Genomic DNA, 23,849 nt, shown 5'->3' with positions numbered 1-23,849 from the left:
TGCTTCTCATTGCTGTAAACCGCATATCCCAGCAATGACACCCATAGTCTCTTGCAACGGCCTGAAGCTGGATGTCTCTCATTTAAGCCAGCAGTGTCCACGGTTCTAACCTTCCCCTGCCTGGATTCAGACCTTCACGATGCTTTCGAGTAGGATGCTGGCAGACCAAGCACGAGGGGCAGATCTTGCTGACCAGCTTCATAAGCATCCCCACACACCACCTGCACACAGTGGGACATTTTCAAAGGCATGGGTGGGATTTTTAAATTCTTTGTTAACAGCAGAGTGCAAAGCAAACATGGCAAGAGCTCCAGTCAATGAGCTGAATGTGCAGCTGATGAGCTGAAGTTCTTGAGCTCAACTATCCTGCCCAAATGGCACTATTGGCTTAGCTATGCCTGGTCTCCTACACGACTATATAAATAACTGCATAAATAAGTGCCTTTGGGTGTCTACCTTGGATTTTAATTTTCTGCCTCATAGAAAATGATATTTGTATATTAGAGTGGTGAAATATCATCAAAATATCTTTACATGGTACACAGAAAGGAAACCATGGAGCAGAACAGAGCAAAATGTCAGTAACCACAATACCAACTGCATGGCCTTTCATTGCAGTGTTGCTTGCCAGTGACGATGCCTTGCACATATAATTGCTAGTTTCTAAATGCATTACTGGCTTTCAGGCAGAATTGCTACAGAAATGGTCCACAACAACTTTTTTTTATTATTTTTTTTTTAATTTGTAGAAGTTCTGCAAGATTTGCCTTTTCTCTTTGCTGTGAAAGCAGAGGGAACGGCTGGTCTTACACTGAAGAAAATGTAGACCATGTAGAAAATTCATGGTCTGAATCTGAGCACTGATATTCGTAATGACACCTTCCTCAGACTCCCTAAAGTGCTGTTTCTGGAAAAGTGCTTGAAGGGAAATGCACATACATAGTTGTATGTATGTGCGTGTGTGTAATTCTCTACAAGTACTTGTATGTTCCACACCATTGCTCTCTTGTGGCCAAGTGCACAAGGCTGGTGTTTAAGTGGCTGCTGGCTACTGAAGAATTTTTTGGGACAAAGGTGGACCTGTGCTTGTACCAAGAGATAATGAAAAATTTCTGCCTGCAGTGAAGAGATGGCTGATTTTCTGCAGCTGTCTGCCCTGTAAGTCTGTCTGTACTTGTCAAGAACAAGAAAGCTTAGTAGACATCCATTACCTTTTAGTTTAAAGTCTACTTAGAGTCCTTCAAATGTAAGCTTATGAAGACCAGAGTTTGGTTTTGGCCTCTTTTGACCAGGTAAATGTATATTTATGCATATAAAGGAATATAAAATACTGTAATTGAAGGGGCAGTTCCTTCTCTGGCTGTATCAGTGTATATGTGGAATAAGTCTCAGTTTCATTGATGCTCTGCCCCTCATCAATAGTATACATGAGAATAGATTCCATCTTTACATGCTATAATCCATGAAGTACTGTTAATTCATTATCTGGTGGGTTAACGAACAACAGACATTTAGTCCTTGTTCACTGCTTCTCCATACTTGTGTCCATACTTGTGTCCTACTATGTGTCCTGCTGGTAAAACACTTTATTCTAAACTGGAGTTCTGGAATTTATTATTTTTTCTTCTTGTTTTTGATGGCCACAACTATTTTTCATAAGCAGCAGTGTTTCTTTAGTTTGTGCCAGCTATGGAGAAAGGATAATGGGGGAAAAATAAATCACAAATATGACAATGGTAATAGCTGGCATGAGTCGCCTTTTCCAATGCACTGCGTTCAGCTCTTCATGTTCTTGCAAAGTGCAGATGTAATGCTTCATTGGCACAGGTCACAGGAAAATTTACTCTCTAGTAAAAGATGAGAGGCACCACAAAACAGAAGTGGTAGTAGTGCAGGGACTACTACTGCTGTTAGATTACAATGATAGCAACTGTCGGTGCTATTACCCACACTAAATCAAAGACTGAAGTTGCTATGCCCTGGGAATTATACACAGAATGTTTTGGTCCCTAATGTCTATTCTTTTCATACCCTTTCTATTTAAAGATTTCTTTTACAAGCAAAAAAATATATATTTTTTACTTCGTATGGCCTAACCATATGAGGGCAAATATCACCGCATCACCTTCACCACATATAGCTTATGTACCTGTGCAAAACAAGAGTCAGCTGAGCCCAGCGCTTCAGAGGCCCCAGGGACAGACAGCAGGAGGTGGTGCTGGGGGGACAGGACACGCTTTCACCTCCTGCAGCAAGGGCTGTGCTGAGATGGCCCAATACAGCTCCCCTGTGCTACCATGCGGCCACCACTGAAGGGGTTGGCCATTGTCAACCACTTTCTCTTTGTACCCAATGAAGGATTTTAACAGAATTAAGAACATGGTAACTCATTGCATGCAACCTTAAAATTCAACTTTGGGAATTTGTTACTACACCTAACATTGTTTTCACACCTCATTTTGTTTTCACACCTCTGTAAGCTACAGTCTAACTAAATTTTTTGTAGTACTGAGTTTTACCTATTCCAGATTGCTTCACATTTCATTTTTATCTACATGTATGATTTGGGTGGCATGAATGTTTGTATTTGTTTCCCTTGCTTCTCCTACTAACTCCTTTTAGAGAAGCACATTTAAAATAAATTAGTAAAAATGAGTTCTCAACAATGAAACAGGGAAAACAGGGCGCACACATACTGAGAGTCATGTCTGCTTGCATCAGAATTAAAAAAAAAAATCTAGTTATGGTTTTGCACCAATTCAAAAACTAAGAGATTGCAGCTACAGTTTTGACTCACCTCAGTGACAGTGGCACAGAAGGCAGAGTCCAAACCACATCCTTGTGCCTTCCATAAAACATCTGGGTTTTGCCAGTTCAAAGTGAAAGAATAGCACTAGGGCTCAATCCATCAGTCTTTTCTCCAGGGAGATTCTTGTCGCAACTGGGAGAAGATTAAGCTGACCAAGCCAACTGCATACTTATCATTTTTATTGATTTTTTTTTTTAAACTAAGGAAAGCAGTAGGCAGATGGCAGATGTCTATAAAACAAGTCTAGGCTTAATCTAGTTGGCCACTGGATGTCACTGATGGCCTCAGAAATACAATGCTAGTATGTAAATGCAAACACAAGCAGCTATTAAAAACAAACAAAAAACAACAAATCTGTACATCATCTATACATTTGAAGGAGAAATTGACAGCATCTTGTTAGCTCTGAAAGATTTTACTGCTGGAGTTTTTAAATTCTCAGTGCAAATATGTGCAAATCTTTCTCACAGTGGTAAAAGAAACAGTTGTTTCTTTACACATATATAAACTAGAATACCCACCATTTCCATAAACTGATGCAAAACCTCGTTACGCTCACAGATAACCAAACTGGTGAGAGATGACCTGTAGTTGAAGTGAAACTCCCCCAGGTCAAGGGCAAGCATTGTGAAAACTTCAGAATGCATAAAAGGCTTGTTTTTATTTAGATCCATTCTCCTTTCTCAGATAGTCCCTCTTTAACTGTGACAGGTCTTGCCAAACTGTCAAAAAGCAAGATGGTTTGTGTGACCCTGAGCTTGGGATATCTCTTGGCTTGGGAGTTTGGGTAACTCAGAAAAATCCTCTGGTGTTTTGGGTGCTCACCCATGCTGAAAGGAAATCCTGCATTTGGGGAGGTTTGCCAGTTGTCACTACCTTCAGCTAAAGTACCCTAAACTGACAGGGAACCGAATCACTTTTGTTTTGATAAGCAAAAATATGTTAGTGTTTAAAGCCTTTGTCCTCTGTTGAAGGAGAAGAAACTACCCTCTAAATCAAGCTCAGACCTGTGCTCTGTAGTGCAGTTTCAGCATTGCTAAACATCTGCTGGCCAGTTAGTAACTAAAACACATTTCTAAAAAGAGCAAATATGAGTGTTATTTCCCTACATTTTCTTGGGATATAACTTGAGTGAGGTTGCATGAGACTGAAAGCTGAGTTACTGTTGTTGGTGTGCCTCAGCAAAAAGAAGTGACAACTGCTAATGGTGACTATGTGAATACTGTCTTCATTTAGCATTTCAACACATCCAGTGTTGACCAGTTATTTCCAGAGTACAAAGCAGCCATAGACTGAGCTGGGTCCATAGCAATACTAGGAAGGCAAGGCTCCTGAATGCATACTGAACAGCTAGAAGGCTACTCAAACTGAAAATTCAGGGGTTAATTTTCATACTAAGCTCACATTTAGAAAAACATGAAACAGATGTTCATATCAAAATCTGGTATTTTTTCTCTAAGAGCCAAACATGAAAAAGAAGTGAAGTTAAAGCATGCATGCTAATAGCTCCTTTCAAATAGTTTAGTCTTTTTCAAATGCATAGATGTTCAGAAAATCTCAGTCTAAGCAAATCTGTGTAACTTTAAAAAAATCTGTGCTGGCTTAAGCTAACAGAGTTGCTGCTTTATCTCAACAGGAAAGAACTTTTCTCTTGGGGTCTTCTGTCTCACCATCAAATTCTTGTGCTAAATTAACTTATTAATCGGCATGTACATATGTCTGTATATATAAAGATAACATGTGGCAAACAGGCAACCTGCATAGGGAGATACTGAGCACGCTGAGGCTGCTCATGGAAAGAAAGATGCAGAGTAGTTAGAACGGTTCCTTGACAGGTCCCTCTCTGATCAAAGCTGTAGTGATAGTCAGACATGACACCATAAATGAGAAATGTAGCACAACTAATACAATGTACTGCTCTCAGCATTTTTTCAGCAATTTGCAATAGTAGGACTTTGGTCGTCTGACACCTTGGGCAGCCTCTGGGTCACTTTATGCCCTGGAGCTGCTGCATTTGCTGTAGCTCACCGGCCTAGGCATGCTGCTCTGGGGGCTGCAGGTGTGAACCCCATTCTGCATGTCTAGCTGACTTCCAGACAGATGCGTGAGAAGATTGGAGCTGCTGCTATTTTTGTAAATCCAGAGGACACTTAAAAATAGAAAAATGCATAATTATTTTAGATACTAAGTCAGCTTCACTGACACTAGTAGCTTTGCAAGTGGTGCTGAAGATACTGTTTGTGTAAGCACGTTTTTGACAGCTGCTCAGAACTGCCCTAGTTTAATCTAACAGCACCTCACCACTCCTGCTTGCTGCAGTTATTAATCCAGAACATTTTTTCTGGCTGTGTTGACTGGCTCTTTCAGAGATTGTTGATGCTTCTTCTTGCTTTTCTTCTCCCTACTTGGCCTGTTCAGTAGGTTTTCTTCCAAGGCCATAGTGATTTAACTCCGTGAAGCATTAACATGTTAAAAACCCCAACAGGTGGAGGCTGACCAGAGGTCCATTAAGAGCTGATACCTCTGATAGTGAAGGGATTGTGCCCTACCTAGTCCACCCTCCTGTGTCTGCTGCTCTGCAGGGCTAACTTGTATTTTGTACCCTCCTCTGTATCTTTTCTGGTTCTACTGTTTTTGTAATACGGGACACCAGGATCATACCCAGTGCATCAGAAATGTTTCGGTGACATGAGGTGATCCTTCCTTCTTTCCTTCCTTCCTTCCTGGGCAACTGACAAGACGACTGACGCTCTCTCACACCAGCTAGTACTCTTTTATTTAAGAAACCTATTAGTCTTAGTCCAAAGATAGCTGAGCTTGCTCTGAAGGAGTAAAGCTGAGTGCCAGAAACATTGCAGTTGTGTTGGAATAGCCCTTGGTCTAGGCGGAGCACCTCTGCATGCACTGGGATTTTCTCCCATATGCATGTTGCTGTTCCTAATCCCTTGAAGCAAGTATCAAGCCAGTGCCCTAATCTAGATAAAACTGCTAATAAGAAGAGCAATACGCAGGTTATAGGTCTCAATCCTGGCATTAGGTCATGCTACCACTACAAAGTATAATATCAGTCAAAGAGTATCCCTTGTTGTGTCAGCAGAAGTCCCTACTGTGGACTTAGTTATGACAGCACTGTGCATTCACCAGGGTAGCTTATTTCACGCATATTATGCAGAAAAAGTGCAGTTTTGCCAGAACAGACATGTCTACACCAAGTGCTAGGACAGTTCACTAGAAATAGCTATACCGAGAAAGTTCTCTGCTGTGGCACAGGTTTAGGCACAGGGAAATTGGGAGATCCTGCCCTAGCACAGGTAAAAGTGCAAGGCATAAGGTCAGACAGTGAGAGATTAGAAAAAGTCCCAATTCCTAACGTTACTGTCTACTCGCCTTAGTAGCAATGAGGTAGTGGCAGCTCGAGACACACTGCCTCATGCAGAGGAGCTACAGGCCAGGGGAAGCTGACTATTTCTGTCTGGTTTAATTTGACCACTTAAACAGTTAATCCCTTCATAATGTCATTTTTTGGCATAGATACCATGTCTGTCTATTTCTGAAAAGATCTTTTTTCTAATGTAGCTTTTTAATATATGAAACAGTTTGCATCAGGTTACAGTGCCTTAGCAGTATCAGGCCAGTATCTTTAGGCATGCACACAGACAGACACACAGACATATGCTTTCACACATACACATTACCTGTAAACAGCTCTTGCTCAGTCCCTTTTCCTAGTTCTTTTTTTATTTATTTGCTCAGACTTTTTCTAGTGTTTTCACATTTTCTGTTTCACTGACCATGTTGCTGCCTAATTCAAGCATGTTTAACCTAGGTTCTACTTTGCTTTAAACCCTTGCTTACTTGTAAATAATGAACATACTGGAGGGAGTCCAACGAAGGGCCACAAAGATGATTAAGGGACTGGAGCATCTCAAATGAGGAAAGGCTGGGAGAGCTGGTAACTGTTTAGCTCAGACAGGAGAAGGCTCAGGGGAGATCTTAACAATATAAATAAATGTCTGAAGAAGGTGGAGCGTGGCTCTTTTCAGTGGTGCCCAGTGACAGGACAAGAGATAGAAGACATAAACTGAAACACAGGAGGTTCCATCTGAATATAAGGAAACACTTTACTGTGAGGGTCACAGAGCTAAGAAACTGGTTGCCCAGAAGTCTCTAGAGCCTCCATCCTTGGAGATATTCAAAAGCCGCCTGGACATAGTCCTCAGCAACTAGCTCTAGGAGGCCCTGCATGGGCAGAGTGTGGAGTTGGACTAGATGACCTCCAGAGGTGCCTTCAACCTCTGACTGAAACAGGATCCTACTTGTATTAGGTTCAGCAGGACACTGGTCCAGGGAATTAGTTTTTTAGTTTTTTTTTTTTTTCCTTATATTGCAAGGAGTTTGAGACAACTTCGGGGCACACTGAAATAATTTAAACTGCAGTATCAGCCACTTGCAGTAGACAGTACATAAGAAACTGACTTTCATAATTAATATCAACATGCCCAGTCCTGATGCTGAAGAAGCAGCATCTGTAACTAGACAAATAGACAAGAGCAGCAGTGGATTTCTCTTCCATGATTCTTTTATTTATCCCTGCATGAAAGTTGTGAAATGTCAGCTGGTTTTGCACATGTGAAAAGATCTTGCACAGAGGACTCATGTCTAAGAACGTGCATGTGGTGTTTTTACAGCAAAACTAATGTTGGTTTGCAATGCCTAGGTATATAGTATTTTTACTAGAGCCGTGAGAGTTTAAAAAAACAGCTGAGAAGACATGCCTGTGTATGTCTTTTCCTCCTTTCTTTTCTAATGAATTTAATTTTATTTTATTCCATTCAGAAATATAGACAGAAATAGAGGGGGAGAGGGAGAAGAACATAGACAAAGTTGGGAATGAAAACTAGGCATGGTTTAAATAGGAGAACCAAGTTTCACCTGCACCTTGGTGTTATTGTGAAAAGACTTGTCTTTCCAACAGATGCTGACTTTTTTTTTTTTTTTTATACCATATATGTAATGGGCCATGGGAAGGTTATGGAGTAACAGAGTAGCTAGATTTGACTGAAAAGATGTTTAATTTAAAGCTTACCAGATACCCTTCTGGCAACTTAATATTAAGGTTTTTATATACTGTGGGATATATCTTGTTCCCTGGGTCAAATTTGGGTGCATTCTTCTGGTGGAATGCATTCTGTGGCAGCTGAGCTGCATTATTCTCTGGCTATGTCTCATGAAAGTAAGAGAAGGCAAGAAAGATGTTTTGAGACAAAATTTGAATAGAGACATTATGATTGAGACAATGGATACAGAAACACGCTTTCATGGGTTGGAGAAGAAGACTTAGTCGGCAAGGCAGAAAAAAGTATTAACTGTCATTAAACTTACACTAGTAAATTTGCTTTCTATCAGAAGATATCAAAAGATTTTGTTGTATTTCATGTCCCCAGCTCTAATGCCACAGTGTTTCAGTATGTATATGTACCTTATAAAGCAGGTATATTTGATATGTCATTTATTAGTCTGTGTTGGTTCATTCTTTGGGGTATGGTAATTAAAAGAGAAATTCTTTAGATGATTTATTGACTTCAGTTCTTCTCTTCTGGGCCTGTTAATATGTTAGTTGTGTATTCTGATTCCAATGGCTTAATGGTTTCTATTAAATAATGACTAAAACCCCTGTAGGGAAGCCAGACAGAATGCATGACTTTTTCAGTGTGAGGTATCTGCAAATGATTGATTTAAAATCTTAGCAGTTTTGGGCTAAGGAATAATTTAAAATTAGTTTCATCTCCAAACACACAGTGACAAAGCCATTGGATTGTTTTATATGTCAGTGAAATTGTTTGTATGCGAAAATGACTTTTTGTCTTTATTACACATTTGTTTCATAAATTAGAGAAAAGATCTAAGGTAAATGTTCAGCTCATCTGGTTCATAACAGAAACCATGACTATGGTGGATAGGGTACAAAGATGAGCTCATTCTTCTGAAACAGCAATTTATTACCTAGGTAATTCTAAAGGTTCCTCAAGTCATTGCAAGGGTGGCAGAAGCAGCCTTTTCAAAAAACTGTTCTTTGTAGTATCATAGTAGGCTGATGCCAAAATGGAGATTTCACTAATGACAGACCTCCCATCTCATAACTACTGGGTAAAAGTTTTCAGCATAAATATCTGTCCTGAAATGGATTGTAGAAAATTGTCTCTTGCACTGAACAAGGATGACTTCCAGTATCATTAGCAATTGTTCCCAAGAAGATTCTGCTTTGGATTATATTATATATACAATGGGAATTTATTTGAGGTTTCCCAAGTTTACTAGTTCCATTCCCATGAGCTAACAGACAGTAGATCAAGTGCTTAACAGTCAAGTATTCCCATGGCAAATATCCACCAATGTCCCTTTCATCTGATGCAGTGGCATAGTGCCCATTCTTCTGCTTCATCATTCTCTTTCAGTGCATACAGAGTTCCAGGAAAGGGCCATATCATGTATTAGACTATGTGGGAGACATGAAGCCTAATCTTTAAAACCTTATGGTTCTGTTTTGTTTCTTTGCTGACCACTGGAAACAATTACAGCACAGACAACACGTGAGAATATCTGACAGCTTCTTCAGTCCCTTCGCACTCAATAGCTTGATGAGTCTTTAGGACTTTGTTTATTATAATCACAGTACCAGAGCCTATGTTTGCATAAATGTCCTGCAAACGGGCAAGAACCAGGCAACTGCTGGTCAAGATGGCTGTCATTACATATCTATCAAATAGGTAAAATACACTTTTAAACAGGCATTTTCTTATTTCTGTCTTTATGCAAGGCAATACATTAGCAGCTACTGATACCATTTACACCAATACTATTACTGCATTCTTTTGTGTTTGCCATTGCTGAAGGCTTATAGCCTTCATGCAGGTTATAGTTATGATGTCTTTATAATCATCACTGGTAAAGTTTAATTTCTACTGGGAACGTTTTTTGTAGTCTTGGCAAACAGCTTTCAAACCAAGATTTGTGCATCCATAGAAAGGCAGAAAATATATGAGCTGGTGACTTTGCAGTACTTCTAAGAGGCACCAAACTTCTCATTGAAGAGAAGCAGAATTTCTACAGAAGGGGCTCTCATTGGCAAGAGTTAGATTCAGGAATGTACAAATTCCATAAAGAAGGCTCATCTGTTTGGCATAAGAGAATTCAGGAGCTTCTGAAGGATGGTTTGAAGATGAAGGTCTAGAGGTTGTGGAATTGAGAAAGATGACAACTGAATGGTATTAAAAAAAAAAAAAGAGAGAGAAAGAGAGACAGAAAAAAAAGAAAACAAAACCAGCTAGTCGGAAAACCTATGCTGATGGAGAGAAAACCAGTTTGCAGACAATTGCTTGTAGGAAAGGGGAAAAACGATAAACTAGGAGGACAGCATTTACTTTCCAGATTGATTCTGAATCCTGACTAGAAACTAGATACTATTGGAGATTCTCCCACTTGCAGGCTATTGAAACTGTGACCAAGAGTATGCTGCTGTTGGCAGAGCTCATCAAGAAAGCTTGCAAGGGCTGGTTACTTTCAGATGTATGCCATTAGCTTTAGAAATTGTCAATGTAAATGAGAAAAATCCCAAACCTTCAGATCTTCAGAGATATGTTTCTTCATTTTTCTCAATTAAAATAGGCTAAGAAGCTATAGCAGCATGTTGGTTGGCTACCAAATCATCCAAACTAATGAAGAGGTAGGGATGGAGCTAACAAAAATTTTCAGTTGTATTACACAATGAGTAGATACTATAATTCTACCTAAACCAGGATGCAGCCACAAGTTGTATCTAACCAATTCCATGAGTCACAATCTGTATACAGGCCCCTAAACTCTCCCATAGTGTTTCACATGGCCTGGATATCAGGGAAGCATTACTACTTGTGAAACTGGCAGGGTGGCATTGAGTGAGACCACTTATGTGATAACTAAACAGGATAAATACTGAAAAGAACTCACCAAATTTATTAACAGGAGTTGATATAAATATACCTACAGTGTACTTTTCAAAAGTTTGGTCTCTGTTTATTTTTAGTAAACAACTGAAAATGATGCTGCTTGCTGAGACTTTTGCAAACATGTTTGTTCTAAAGTGGCATGAAATTCAAAGAAAACTCAAATGTTCTACAGACATTACTGATGGCTCTACTTTAGCCTTTGACCCCATATATATTTCATACAAAGCTCTGTCTCAGTCTAATTGAGATATAAAAAGGCAAAAGCAAAGAAACATTAAAAACCCTGAATTTCTTAAATTATAAAAAAAATTGGATTTCATTGGAACTTTTTGTTCAAAGGTAGTTTGGTTTTCATGTTCTCTGAATCAAAGAGAATTTATTCAGATGCATTTTTAAAAAATTAGTTTAATCAGACTGTATTCTGTACCTTTGATCTGGTGTGCCTGTGTCTGCTTTCTTCAAATACCTCATATATTGATGCTTTATTGATGCCTTTTGATGCTTTGAGAATTTTAGTTGAAATAACAAACATGTACAACTAAATTAATGTGAAATACAATTCTCTTTGAGCGTGGACAGTGAATGAGACAAAGAAAAGGACTGTTACATTTGTAAGTAGTATTTCCAGAAGGATTCAGAAGACCGGTATCTGGCTATAGCTTGTCCAAAACTCCACTTGTACAATTTCTTTTCAAATAAATTAGCAGATTCCTGAAAACAAACAAACAAACAAACAAAACAAACCAACAGCAATGCTCACCCAGTCTAATAGCACTACCTGCTATGTAAAGTTCCAGGTAGTCCTATTATACTCAGCACAGTAACTGGTTTAATGTATAATGCCGCACAAGTGAAGTAATAGAACAGAGTAAGAATGAGCAAACTCTAGAGGCAATTTAATGTTTCTTGTGCATATGTGAATGATGATCCATTCTTGGCTCAAGGATAATAAAAATATACATTCCTCAGAGGAGAGGAGAGATGAAGGATTGATGTGGATTTTTCAAGGAATTTTTTTTTTTACAGAATCACACAGAATCACAGAGGACATCTTGTTGAAAATCACTAAAATAAATTACACTGGGTAGGTGTGGTTCTGTTTCTGTCATTCAAATATCTGAACAGTGACTGCTGCTAGTGAGAAAAAAAAAAGATGGCAGTTATTCAGGCATTAAATTCATATACTGTTTATAATTACTTATAAACTGCAGTTCTTTAAGAATAAATTATGATAGTAGAGGTTTCCATCACGTTATGCCTATTAAAACAAACGTACTCCATTAGGATCCCTGTCAACAATCCAGGCACAGATTTGCCTTTTTGTATATCCACCTCTGTTGGCCTGCCAAAAGGATGCTTACTGACAGGTGTTGTAGGCATTGTAGCTTAAAAGGTTTAAACAGAGAAAGTTAGGCTGTATAAGGGTAGGAGATTCGAGGACTATCCTGCCTCAAGTGTAATAGCACATTGGTCAGCAGAAAGTCCTGCTCATTTCATTGGGCTGCAGAAAAGTGCCAATCAAATTGGCTATGACAAAATTACAACCTTATACTACATTCATTATCTTTCTGCTTATTTTAAAACAGACACAGCTTTAGCAGGCCCCACATGAATTGTGAACCAGCTGCTGACAGATGCCTTTTGTCTCAAGTTCACCTGACCCAGGTGGGCTCCAGCTTCTCCAAACCCCAGCATACACGCAGGCCATGGCCATTGTGGAAATGGAAATTCTCAGACCTGCTGCTCCTCTTGCAGATTGCCCAGCAGCTTTGACACAGGCTTCTCCATAGCTCCAGGCTGTTCAGTCTCATTGTGGCACAATTATTTTATAACCTAGATAGCACAGGAGATGTAATGAAAAAGGCAAAATGAAAAGTCACCTGAATGCATTTTTCTTCCTGTGATTTCTTCACTTCTCTTGGCATTTTGTTGGTTTTAGGGAGTCTGTTAAGGAAACCAAGGTGCTACTTCTCTTCTGTTTTCTTGCTGTCTTGCAAGGAGCTTCTCCTTTGGAGCCTGACAACAGCCCTTACTGTGAGGCTTTGGCTCTTGCTTCATGTTCTGTCTCCTGTCACACTGCTCTCTCTGTTCCACACCACCACCTCTTTTTTCTTTTCTTTTAGATTTTTTTTTTTAAAGGTGGTGAGAGATTCTTTCATTTTGAACTGCCTCAGCCCCTCGGTGAAACGATCAAAGCTTTCCACTTTGCTCCTTCTCCCTTTGCTCCTTGGCCTCCCCTCACTTTCTTTCCACCCTTCTGCTCTTTAAAAAAAAAAAAAAAAGTAAAAAAAAATTGTCCTAAGTGGAACAATCTCTTCATATAAGTAAATTCTCTTCAAATGGATGATTAGTAAAGTTGAGTGGCTCTCAATTATTAATCGGATGCTAAGCATATGAATTTCTTCTGTCATCACCTTTAGGTTTTAATTCAAAGTAAAAACAAATACAAATGAGGCACTAATAAAGTCTCAGTCTCTGACTGGAGCATTTGATCTGACATAAATATAATATGAAACAGAATGCTTAAATTCTACATGGAAAGACACACTGAATCATCAGGACTGACGTTTTTAATCTCTGTGAATCTCTTCACCTGCATCTTTCCTGCATGTTTGTACATCATTCACTGCTTGTTTTCCTACCTTCTGGAGTGTGGCAGTGGGATAGATGTGTTCTTTTTTTTTTTTTTTTTTTTTTTTTTTTTTAACAAAGGGGGATCTTAACAGAAAACATAACTGCATTTACATGGGATTTCCAGAAAGTATGCAGACATTCCTTGGCTAATAAACTTATTTACCACAAGTGGTAACGTGCAGGTGTGCTTTCTTAAACAAGCAAACATCAGTTTAAAATGGGTTACACAAATTCTGTGGATGCAAGATGAATCTTGCATACTGTGAACTTTCATGTTGCTTTATTTTATTGTTCTGTGTATTACCAGGAGTGAAAAGAAATTTAATGAAAATAATAAAAGAGGCATTGCAGTAAGGGAAAATCTTCTGCCAATGGCTCTCTTCCCACCTCATTACGCCTGAGAAAAAATGTTCTCTAAAAAGACGATCTGATACATACCTGGCTTTTCTGGTGGTGGTTTGTTTATGGTGCCCAAACTACTTTGCATCTGTGCTTTCTTCTGCTCAGCTTTTTAATAAGAGACGGGTGTCATGTGATACTTATTTTTGGGTACCATCTGACTGGAGACCAAACCCAAACCTTACATTTACCTGGCCAAAACATTACTCCATGAGAAACCAGTGATGACTGCTAATGTATAGAAGAGACCACACTGCAGCAAGGTTATTGTTGACAGGGGAGCAGTGGTCCACAGTTCTACCCTCCTCCTTTGGTTGTCTTAGCACTTCCATCCTGGACGTATAGGCTGCAATGTCAAATCCTAGCAATAGTTTGTTCTATCAACCACTTCCTAAGCCAACCCAGGTGTATAAAGCCTTAGCAGTCCTCTTCACCAAACTGAACCAAACCTGAGATCCCTTGGGTGAGACTATACTGACCTGCATAGCCCTACAATCTCATCACCCCCCTTAACCCTATGAAATACTGTGCCAGATGAAGCATGGTTGCTGTGCGCTCTCATTTATGACTGACATGTTTCTCTTATGTACAGCATTTACTTCCACTTTAACATCTCAGCCTCAGCAAAACCCAAGCAAAGACAGATGTGAGGTCAGCAGGAACCCAGCTTATGCCACAGCAAAGTGGGGCTCCCAGCGCCAAGCTGTTTTTGTGTCTGTGGTCCTCATGCCCAAGGCAAGTCTCCAACGGGCAGCACAGCAGCAGACTTTCAAAGCAGCAGCATCTTCCGCTTGTAATTCCATTTTCTGTTTGAGAAAATATAACATCCTGGGTTAATAGCACACATGAAAGTCAACAGGAAAGAAACTGATGGATAAACTTATCACAGAGGGTAGCAAACAATCACAAATGTAGGTCTGCTTTCAGACCCCATGCTATACCGCAGCTTGGCATTCTTTGATCACCAGTGGGAGATCTGACAAATGTTAAAGGAAAACAAGGGGTAGGTTTTAAATGCTTGTGAGAGATTTCAGTTCTCTGAATCCTGTTTATCTAAAACAAAGCAAACATTATCTTCAGTAACTTGTGTTTGTGACTTATTTCCCATACACACCATAGATTAGCAAAGCATGTTTTTAGATTTGTTGACATTTAATAAAAGCTAAACACTCCAGGGGAAAATAAATAGTTTTCTTTTTTTTCATGGCTGTCACTAAATTTCCTTTTAGTTGGAATCTTAGCTGGGTGCTTCTAGCATTTATATTCAATTATAATCAAACACAGCCAAGAAAATTGAAACCAAAGAAGCAGGTTTGTATCTGTATATGGCAACAATCATTCTATCATATTGGCATGTGCATTATGAGAAGAAAATACGCTCTTATTAATTTTACTTGTATTAAACTCTTAAGGAAACCTGGCAAAAATATAGGTTTGCATGAGTAATCAGAACAGTCATTTGGAGGTTTAGAAATGGAATCATTGACTTACTCCATAAGTTTTAGCTTGGGTCTCTGAAACGTACCATTCTCATTCAGAGATGACAATAGAGCAGTTAGAGATAGTCAGTTGGAAAAAAAAAAATACAGCTGTTAAAGTTTAAATTATCTGATAATAAAATATGAAACAAAATAAGTTACTTTAATTAGCTACATTTGGAATCACATTTGAAAGACAAAGCATGTATCATGAAGTTACGTTAATGTTATTCTCTTAGAATTTTGTTTTGCACTTCACAAAACCTAATATAACCCATTGGATCTAATCGTACAAAATTATCAATGGGAAAATATCTACATTCTGGCATCATCACTCCACATGTATTATCATTGAACATTTTAAGTGTTTAAAAAAGCAACACCTAAGAAAACTGTAATAGTCATTAGCAAGTCCTTCCACAGCTTTCAGGTCTGGCCAAACAGAAGTGTTAAAGCGCATTTTCACCTAAAAGCACTTAAGATGATCACTTAAATAGCATCAGGAAGCATCAGATAGGGAATTAAAGTATTGTGAATTATGAGTTAAAAAATGTAAGCATTTCATGAATGTTTATACAGGAATATATACATACACATACACACATATATATATTTTCCATATTTAGTGTTAATTTTGGAAACACTAAGTAGAAAATGTCTTTCCCTTTAAGTGATTTATAAGGTTCATGTGCCAGATAATCATACAAGTATACATATTGAACTGAAAATGTATTTTGCAAATTACTGGAACTACAGTGTTCCTTGTGTTACTTCTTGCTTTACCAAAACTTGAGAACTTATCTCAGATTTCTGTTCTATTTTAATAATATGATTTTTTTTTTTTTTTTCATTTGCATTATCCTGTGATCTGCTGCAAACAAGTAACTTTACTTAGTGCTGCAAAAAAAGGCTCACTGTTACATAAAAGGGCAGTGCTGGTAGTGAACTGGATATGAAAGTTTCGCTCTAGTAATAAGAAAACCTTTTTCCCAGGACCATTTTTTCCTACTGTCTCATAGTGATGGAAAGATCAAACACCATCTTAAACACAATAGTTGTATGCTTCAGCAACAAAATGCTACTTTATAATGCAGAACTAAAATGAAAAAAAGTCTGTTGTTTGACAGCCTCTCTGAAAACTGCTTGGCTCTTTCTCTCATCTCAGTGTATAATGAATTCCAAATCTGTGCCCTATTACTTTGTTACTCTGCACACACAGCCTCCCCCACATGTCTTCCCACCATCAGACTTTTAAGTCCTAGGCTAATAGATCCACAGTGCTAGTACATGTTTCCCTGGGATTTGGAAAAAATCCTTTAAATAAATTTTTATTGGTTTTTAAGAACAAGGTTATTTTGTGTTAATAATGGGCATACATTAGGCTTTAGATAATTGCTTTATGTAACTTAAAGTTTTGGCTTTCAGCTAAATAAACACTGTATGTGTTCACAGGTGTATTGTCCTCAAGGGCATTCTGCTTTTCAGGGTGGCAGCTGCTGCCAAGGTGTTGCTGATACAGCTCTGTGTATAATTTATTGGAAACAGGTGCTGGATTATGATGAAGATAGACAGGAAACTAAAGCAGACAACATGTTTAACCACCATTTAAGAAGTTCAGGTTCAGAAAGACAATGTGTCTGAGATGTTTGGTGGATGTTGCCAGCATCTTAGTGAGAGTTTACAAGCTCCCAGAAATCACCATAAGGAACGGATTGTCTACAAACTGCAGGAATTGCATTCTTAAGAGCATTGTATGCTATTGTGCCAGAGTTCATTGATTACACAAATCCTGTCATTCCTAACTAAAAAAATTACAAAATGTGTTCCCAGGCTGATGTTACGATCAACTTCGAAATGAAGTTATACCTAGGATAACTCTCAGGCCAATGGATGCTGTGTAGTATGTAGCACTGTTATGTGCACGTGCCTGGTGGAACATTTGTACCCTTGCAGGATTCAACAATTTTCCTCCCATATTTTACTAAGTGAGGACTGTGTGAATGAATAACTTGTAAGCACTGATGTCAAGGCAAAAGTGGAAATCTGATTCAAATTTACAGAGACAGGAATGAAGCTCGAGAGGAGAGTTCCTTTGCCACCAGTAACTTACCTCAAAACCTATGTAATGCATATGGCATATGGGTGGGCTACTGTGTTATGTGGGCGGCTGCTGTAGCACATCAGCATACCCCAGTAATGGAGCAACAGAGCAGAGACTGGATTCAGTGCACATGGGAATAGGTGGAAAATCTTCTTTTGACCTCAGTGGGCTTTGGATGAGATCCCAGGAGAAAAAAAATGAACGTCTTTATTTTCTGTGGCCAAGATAAACCATTACAGTTACTTAAACATTGCTTTTTCCTTCCCCCATCTTACTTCCCTTCACTTTTATTGTAGTTTTAAACAACATTTTTTAAATAAGAAACTTTCAATAGCAGTTCATGAGGATGTTTATTCATGGACAGCAGTTTGCATATTTTAGCAAGTAATCTCCAGTTTAATCTCTAGACCTTATAAGATACATATGTAGTAAATATGCATACTAAATATTTTTAAAAGAAGTTGTTAAAGTGTGTGCACAGTTCTTAAACCTCAAACCTTAAATATCTCAATGATTTACATTTAAAAAAAATACCCGAAGGCATTAGACCACATTATGGACTAATAGCCTGCCAAATTTCTTTCTTTTTTTTTTTTTTGAAATATTTGAGTTACAATATTTGAGTGTAAAAAGGCAACTGAAACAACAAAATTTGGTCAAGAAAATATTGACCCCAGGCTGAGAACTTGTATGCCAAAAATGTTGACAAAACTTTATACCAACCCTAGCGGGCATGTCATGTTTAATATTTGCAGTATATGGAAAAAACTTTGGCAATTTAATGCTTGTATTAATTTGAAAGACTTTTATGCAGTGGGTATAAGCTTTTACATTACCATTCCTAATTTATACCAGCCCTCCTTTGCTTTCTGAAAGGATAAATGATCTACAGTAGTGGGGGAAGAAGGACAGAGAGTAAAATCCCCCAAACACATCAAGCCCTTTGCTGTACCCCACCCAAACCTGACTTGGAGAGATCACCCCTTCTTTTTGATGGATAATTCCATTTTCATGCCATTTACACTTCTGGAGTTTTCACAGGAAAGCAAATAGTTGGAATAAAAATAAATCTTTTTAAAGAAATATATGTAGAAAATCTTTATTTATATTGAAATCTCTTCAAATAAATATTCCGTTAACAAACTTATGTAAAGAATGATAATGTTTCATACCCTAACAAGTGATGAAATACAATGCCATGAAACAAGTGGAGAAATCTGATGATTGATTATCAGACTCCTTAAGCAAATAAATGTGCACTAGTTAACGATAGCTCTTTGTGACCAGGGTTTCACTGCATTAATACTCAATAAGGACATAAACAAATGGCAGAAATTGATCACTTCTCTAAACTAATGTTGTGTGTTTTAGAGGTCTACTCTCTACCAACAAATTATTCTGAGAAATATGGTGATTCGAGCCCATGCATAATTGTATACCAGTGACTAAACTGCAGTGATCAAGCTGTGAGTGCAGCATGAAACGAGGAGTGAATGTGCCCTCCTAGGTGCTGCTGTGGTCAGGCCTTTTATAGTCAGTAGGAAGGAATTGTGATGGAGTTATGCGTCATGGCCACATGTGAACATGTTATGCCCTGATGATTAAAGAATGACTAAAAAGGCCACCACTTGATTACTAAACAAACAAAAACAAACAAGCCCCACAGGATCAACACGTTGGCAGCTGATGAAAGGAGACATGGCAGGACAGTCCTTTTCTCAATGTTAGCTTCAATCATTTCAAAACATCTATTCCCAGTTACACTCCCAGGTTGCTTTCATATATGTCCAGGTATAGGAAATAATAATAATAATAAAAAGATAATGCAGCCCTTAAATATTTCATTATGTCCAATTGCTATTCTAGGATACATTAAATCCATCTGTATGGTCTGGGCACACCTGCTGACATTGGTCCTGTTAGTTCCAGATCAAGGGTAATTCACAGAAGTATCTTTCAAGGTTATGGAAACCCAAAATGCAGTCCATCTTTACTTAAATTAAAAGGGACATTTGTTAATGTTGTCTGCCAGGACAGTTCATCCTCCAGCTAAAAAGGGTTGTGACCTGTGCAACAGGTTACTGCAATTAGCCAGAGGCAGATGCTCAGCCTATGCCATGATATCTCACACATCTCCATGGGCTCCCCTAGGGGCCTCTGGGCCCATACTTAGATGAAATTAGAGGAGAGAGTTCAGTGTATGCTAGGTGGACTCCCTTGCATCTTGGCATTACTGTGATGACTGACTTATTCAACATGGTTGAATAAATGGTTGCAAACAAATCTAAACAAGCTATTACAAATGAATAAATGGCTGAAATGCACTGCTCGACAATCTCTGTATGCATCTGTGAAAAATTTGGTACCTACTTTCAAAGTGGTATCCCTAGCAGATGGTCCTTTTTGGTATTGTTGGACTTAAAGGTTGGGTTTAAAAAAATAGCTTTTGAAGGAGGTATTTAATTTTGTATAAGGTTAGATACATCATATCAAAAATATAAAGTAATCAAAGCCAAAATAAAACACTTCACTTTTGACAAATTAAAATGATTTGGATAACCCAGGGTGATTTTTTTCTTTTTCCTCTAACAATTTCCTTCAGTGAACATTTGGAAATTTTGGAGCTTTGTTCCAAATTGGAACAATGCCATACTTCAAGACCTTGCATGAGATGGATCGCCTATGTTTGACAGAGCTCTAAATTGCATCTTTTTCTATTATGAATGTAAAGAACAAAGGGTAAACAACTGTTCCCCTACTCCACTCACTGAGCTTTGTAGAAAGTGAGCTCCACTAAAGCAAATAACTGCAGAATGATATGAAATCTCCATGCTCCCTGCACCCTTCCCATGCCACTGCTATATGAAATTCAAAGCTTACCCATCTTCAGTCCCAGCAGAAAGACTGAAGGTAGTTTGTTTTTATTCCCCTTCTTTTTCCTTTGTTAAACTGAAAGACAGTACATGTAAAAAGATGAAAATAAAAAGATCAGAATTAGTCTATTAAAGTATCACTGAAGCTACAGAAAATCAGGTGCAAGAGGTAAAGTTTTCCAATCACTTTAGACAGGGACAATAGAGTGGGGCACAAAGAGTGACTTGAGTTTTCTTAGAGAAAATGGGCTACATCCTTCTCCTCCTTCTCAGATCTGGTAGAATTCATGCCAAAAGTCACAAAGCTTAACTGAGGCATGTGAAGGCATTACTGAAGAGTGAGAAAATAGTTATGCCTGGTAATGAACAGAAAAGTCAGTCACCTCCAGTCATACATTGAAAATTTGACAGCAGACAAAGAGCAGGCTTTGGGCAATACAAAGCAAGAGGTATGGACTTCAGACTTCCTGGAATTTAAATAAGGTTACTGAATAATACTTGTTTATCTTAGAGATCATTCTTAATTTGCCTAATTCAAACCCTTTTGTTCCATTCCCTGCCCTGAACTGCTACAGAAGCCAGGAGCAACTCTCAGAAGCATGGGTGGCTTTTCATGATGTGTCAAGCATATGGAGAGTACTAGAAGGGTGCTTTGCTTCGTGTATTGGCTAATGCTATGTGGAAGATAAATGGGAATGAAAAACTGAGGAGCAGACAAAGAATAATAATCAGCATCTTAGCTCCCTTCATGAAGACACAAAGAGATTTTTAATAAAGTTAAGGGCACCCTAAAGAAAAATTTCCTGGCATTGGCATTGCCATTTTCCCCGAGGGTGTTTGGGTATCTTAGAGGTTACTACTTCTCTTTTGTGGTGGAGATTTGCAAATGAACTACTTTAAAAACCTCTACTGTATTTCTGAATAAATTCAGAAAAGGACTTTCAGATTCTGAAGAAGGAAAGCAGAGGAAAATATTAATTACAAGATACTTTTCTAATTAAAATTCTAATTGCTGTTAATTTATATGTATGCATTTTAGTATATAATACATGTGGAAAGTAAAATGTATAGTCATTCTCGACCATGACCAAAATACTGAAATCCACCTATTCACTCTCATACCTATTGGTGACCATAGAAGTCATAAAATGCTGCCTCTGTATTTCAAGAGAAAAAAAAGTCATTTTGCATTGAGCAGTGAACTGTGAACAATATTTATTTCTGGATTTATACATACGCAGTAAGTTGCTACGTTTGCAATAGTTCATTTGCCTTAACATGCCTGCAATGTGAAACTTGTGAATTATGCATATCACTGGTGCCAGTAGTCTTAAAAAGTGATTAAAATTCTGAAGTTCATGTTTCTAGAAACATATCTGTCTCTAGAAAACCTGCAGAAGAGGCTTAAATCTCAAAGATGATTTCAGAAGATAAGATCTATTCAATTAACTGACTGCACTGGAATCAGTGACAGCATAAACCATGCAAATCTTTTTTGAAGGCAATAGAGTTTATACCTGCTTATTTCACAAGTCAGTTTAGCTCTCACTGCTCAAGATGCTTGAAGAATTCATATTTACATAAACACTGATACTCCTTCCAGTTTTAATGTCTTACTTTCACTAATCCAAACATACGAGAGCCAAGAACATCTTGATACCTAACTGGAATAATTCACTCATTTGCATAATGACTTAAAAACAAACAAACAAAAAAATCAAACACCAAACACATAATTTGTATCTGTTCAGGACAGGATTAAAAATTTCTGTACCATTCATGATAGTTTATACATTAAACACAATGTTCCTAAAGATTTTCCTAGGTCTTCATTGTTGGCATTCTAGACTATAAGTTTAGTTTTCCTGTAGCTTTCTACCTAGAAATATGAAAGAAGTGCATATTTAAAGAAGAATAAAAATAATTTAGTACATACCAGCTCAGCTTTCTGCTAAGAAGGATGATAAAATTAATTCCACAGGTCCCAGTCCATCTTGTCCATACAGAAATTACTGTGTATATTCATGTGTGTTTACCTAGAAATCTAGAAATCAAAAATGTCAGAATTTTCAGAGGATCAATACAGATAAACACACAACATTTTAAGCATTTAGGAAACTTGTTTTATAAAAATGGAATAAAGTGTTGGAAATCTGATACAACAAGCTACGTAATGATGCATTCAGCTACAGAGAGTAGCATGGGAGAAGATGGAAATTTATATACCATCCTCTTTGAGTTCATATCATATTAGTTTATCTTATTTTTTTTAATCTTTTTTTTTTTTTTTTAAGTCTTATTTACTTGATGCAGGTTGGGCCATCTTTTTACCAAAAAAATAGGCAGCAGAGAGTGGAAGACGGTTACTGATCCATGATTGACCCATATGTTTTAAGCAGATTTACCTCTTAAGAGTTGCTCTTACCATCGGGATAGATGTCTGAATGATTTACTCTACCATTTTTTCTTTCACGTTTTGAATCCAAGTATAGTGGAGTGGGAGGTGGTACAAGGGGAGGATGAAATGGTAGGTGGTGTTGACTGTTTGAGCCTCAACATTCCTGGCATACAGAAACATCACCACTGCAGCAGGCACTTAGGGTGTCACATCAAGGACATGTTCAGGGAAGTTCAGAGCTGTACTGATTGCCTTGTACTCTCAACAACTTAATATGATCCCTAACTCCTGATTCATGCTGACTCTACAAAGCTATGCACTTCTTGTCTTTATTAGTGGCTAAGATATTTCCAGGAAAAACTTATATTCAGTGTTCAGAACAGATCTCTCCTGTCTGGAAACCTACTTTTTGGGAAGAGTCCACAGATGTGGCAAAAGCTGCTTTAAAATACCTCTCTGATTTCTGTTCTGGAGATGTACCGAGTCTCTTCTGGTTGATGTGGAAACAGCAAAGAGAGAACGAACCTGAAATTACACCAGCAGGGATAAAACTCCTCAGGGACTATTCTGCTGGCAGATCTATTTCAAAATACTGCAAATTCTGGCTGTGTCCCATCACTCTCCAAAAGCTAAAAAGAGCAGATGTCCTAAAGTGGCTAAGCAACATGATGACTCCCCTATACCACAGGATCACCAGATGTCCTCTGCAGGCAGCTTAAGGATTGCTTCTCAGTGCCGGGCCAGAGGAAAGAGTTGAGTATCTGGCATGGCTTTAGAAATTATTTCCCTCATAAGTGTATCCTGCGGCTTTTCTTTTCTCCAAAAACAGAGACCTCTTTGAAAATAAAGCCTTTAATATATATGGGCAGAGATGAGTGTTCAACTTCCCTTTATTTCAACCATTTCCAGAGCTGGTCCTTCTACAAAGCCAACAAAGTTGGTCCCCAAACTGGAAAGATCCAGTTTTCTTTTTGCTGTCTGACTCAAATGTCATTAATTCTAGCTAAAAGCATAAAGACCTTGGAGGAAGACAATACCTCTAAGCAACACAGTACTGGAGAAAGAAAAGAGGGTGGAGAACAGCCCTCAAAGGGATTACAAAACAAAGTAAAAAAAGAGCCAAGACAGAGTCCACTAGATGTTATCCTTGTAGGACAGTGAGAAATGGAGGA

At 38.2% G+C, this 23,849-nt stretch overlaps 2 protein-coding genes across 4 annotated transcripts in view; one reads left to right on the top strand and one right to left on the bottom strand.

Annotated features, from left to right (window-relative positions):
• LOC308200491 (uncharacterized protein) overlaps positions 1 to 23,849 on the top strand; it is a gene marked incomplete at its 5' end in the record, with an annotated part of 108,923 nt that overhangs the window by 77,600 nt on the left and 7,474 nt on the right. The window lies entirely within an intron of this gene.
• Positions 16,135 to 23,849, bottom strand: part of LOC308200322 (uncharacterized protein) — a 78,182-nt gene continuing 70,467 nt past the window's right edge. For all 3 annotated transcript variants that reach the window (XR_013955478.1, XR_013955479.1, XM_080605908.1), the window contains 3 exons: positions 22,216 to 22,323; positions 20,287 to 20,355; positions 16,135 to 17,575 (listed from right to left, as the gene is read on the bottom strand). Coding sequence is in view for 1 of the 3 variants with exons in the window: in XM_080605908.1 (XP_080462034.1) it covers positions 22,302 to 22,323 (22 nt within the window). In the remaining 2 variants the exon portion in view is untranslated. The remainder of the gene's footprint in view (positions 17,576 to 20,286; positions 20,356 to 22,215; positions 22,324 to 23,849) is intronic.

Source organism: Anser brachyrhynchus, assembly GCF_964034855.1.
Source record: "Anser brachyrhynchus genome assembly, chromosome: 10".
In the NCBI taxonomy this organism is placed as follows: Eukaryota; Metazoa; Chordata; class Aves; order Anseriformes; family Anatidae; genus Anser; species Anser brachyrhynchus.
The sequence above is the reverse complement of the archived record's forward strand: the minus strand, read 5'-3'. Positions and strand labels throughout refer to the sequence as shown.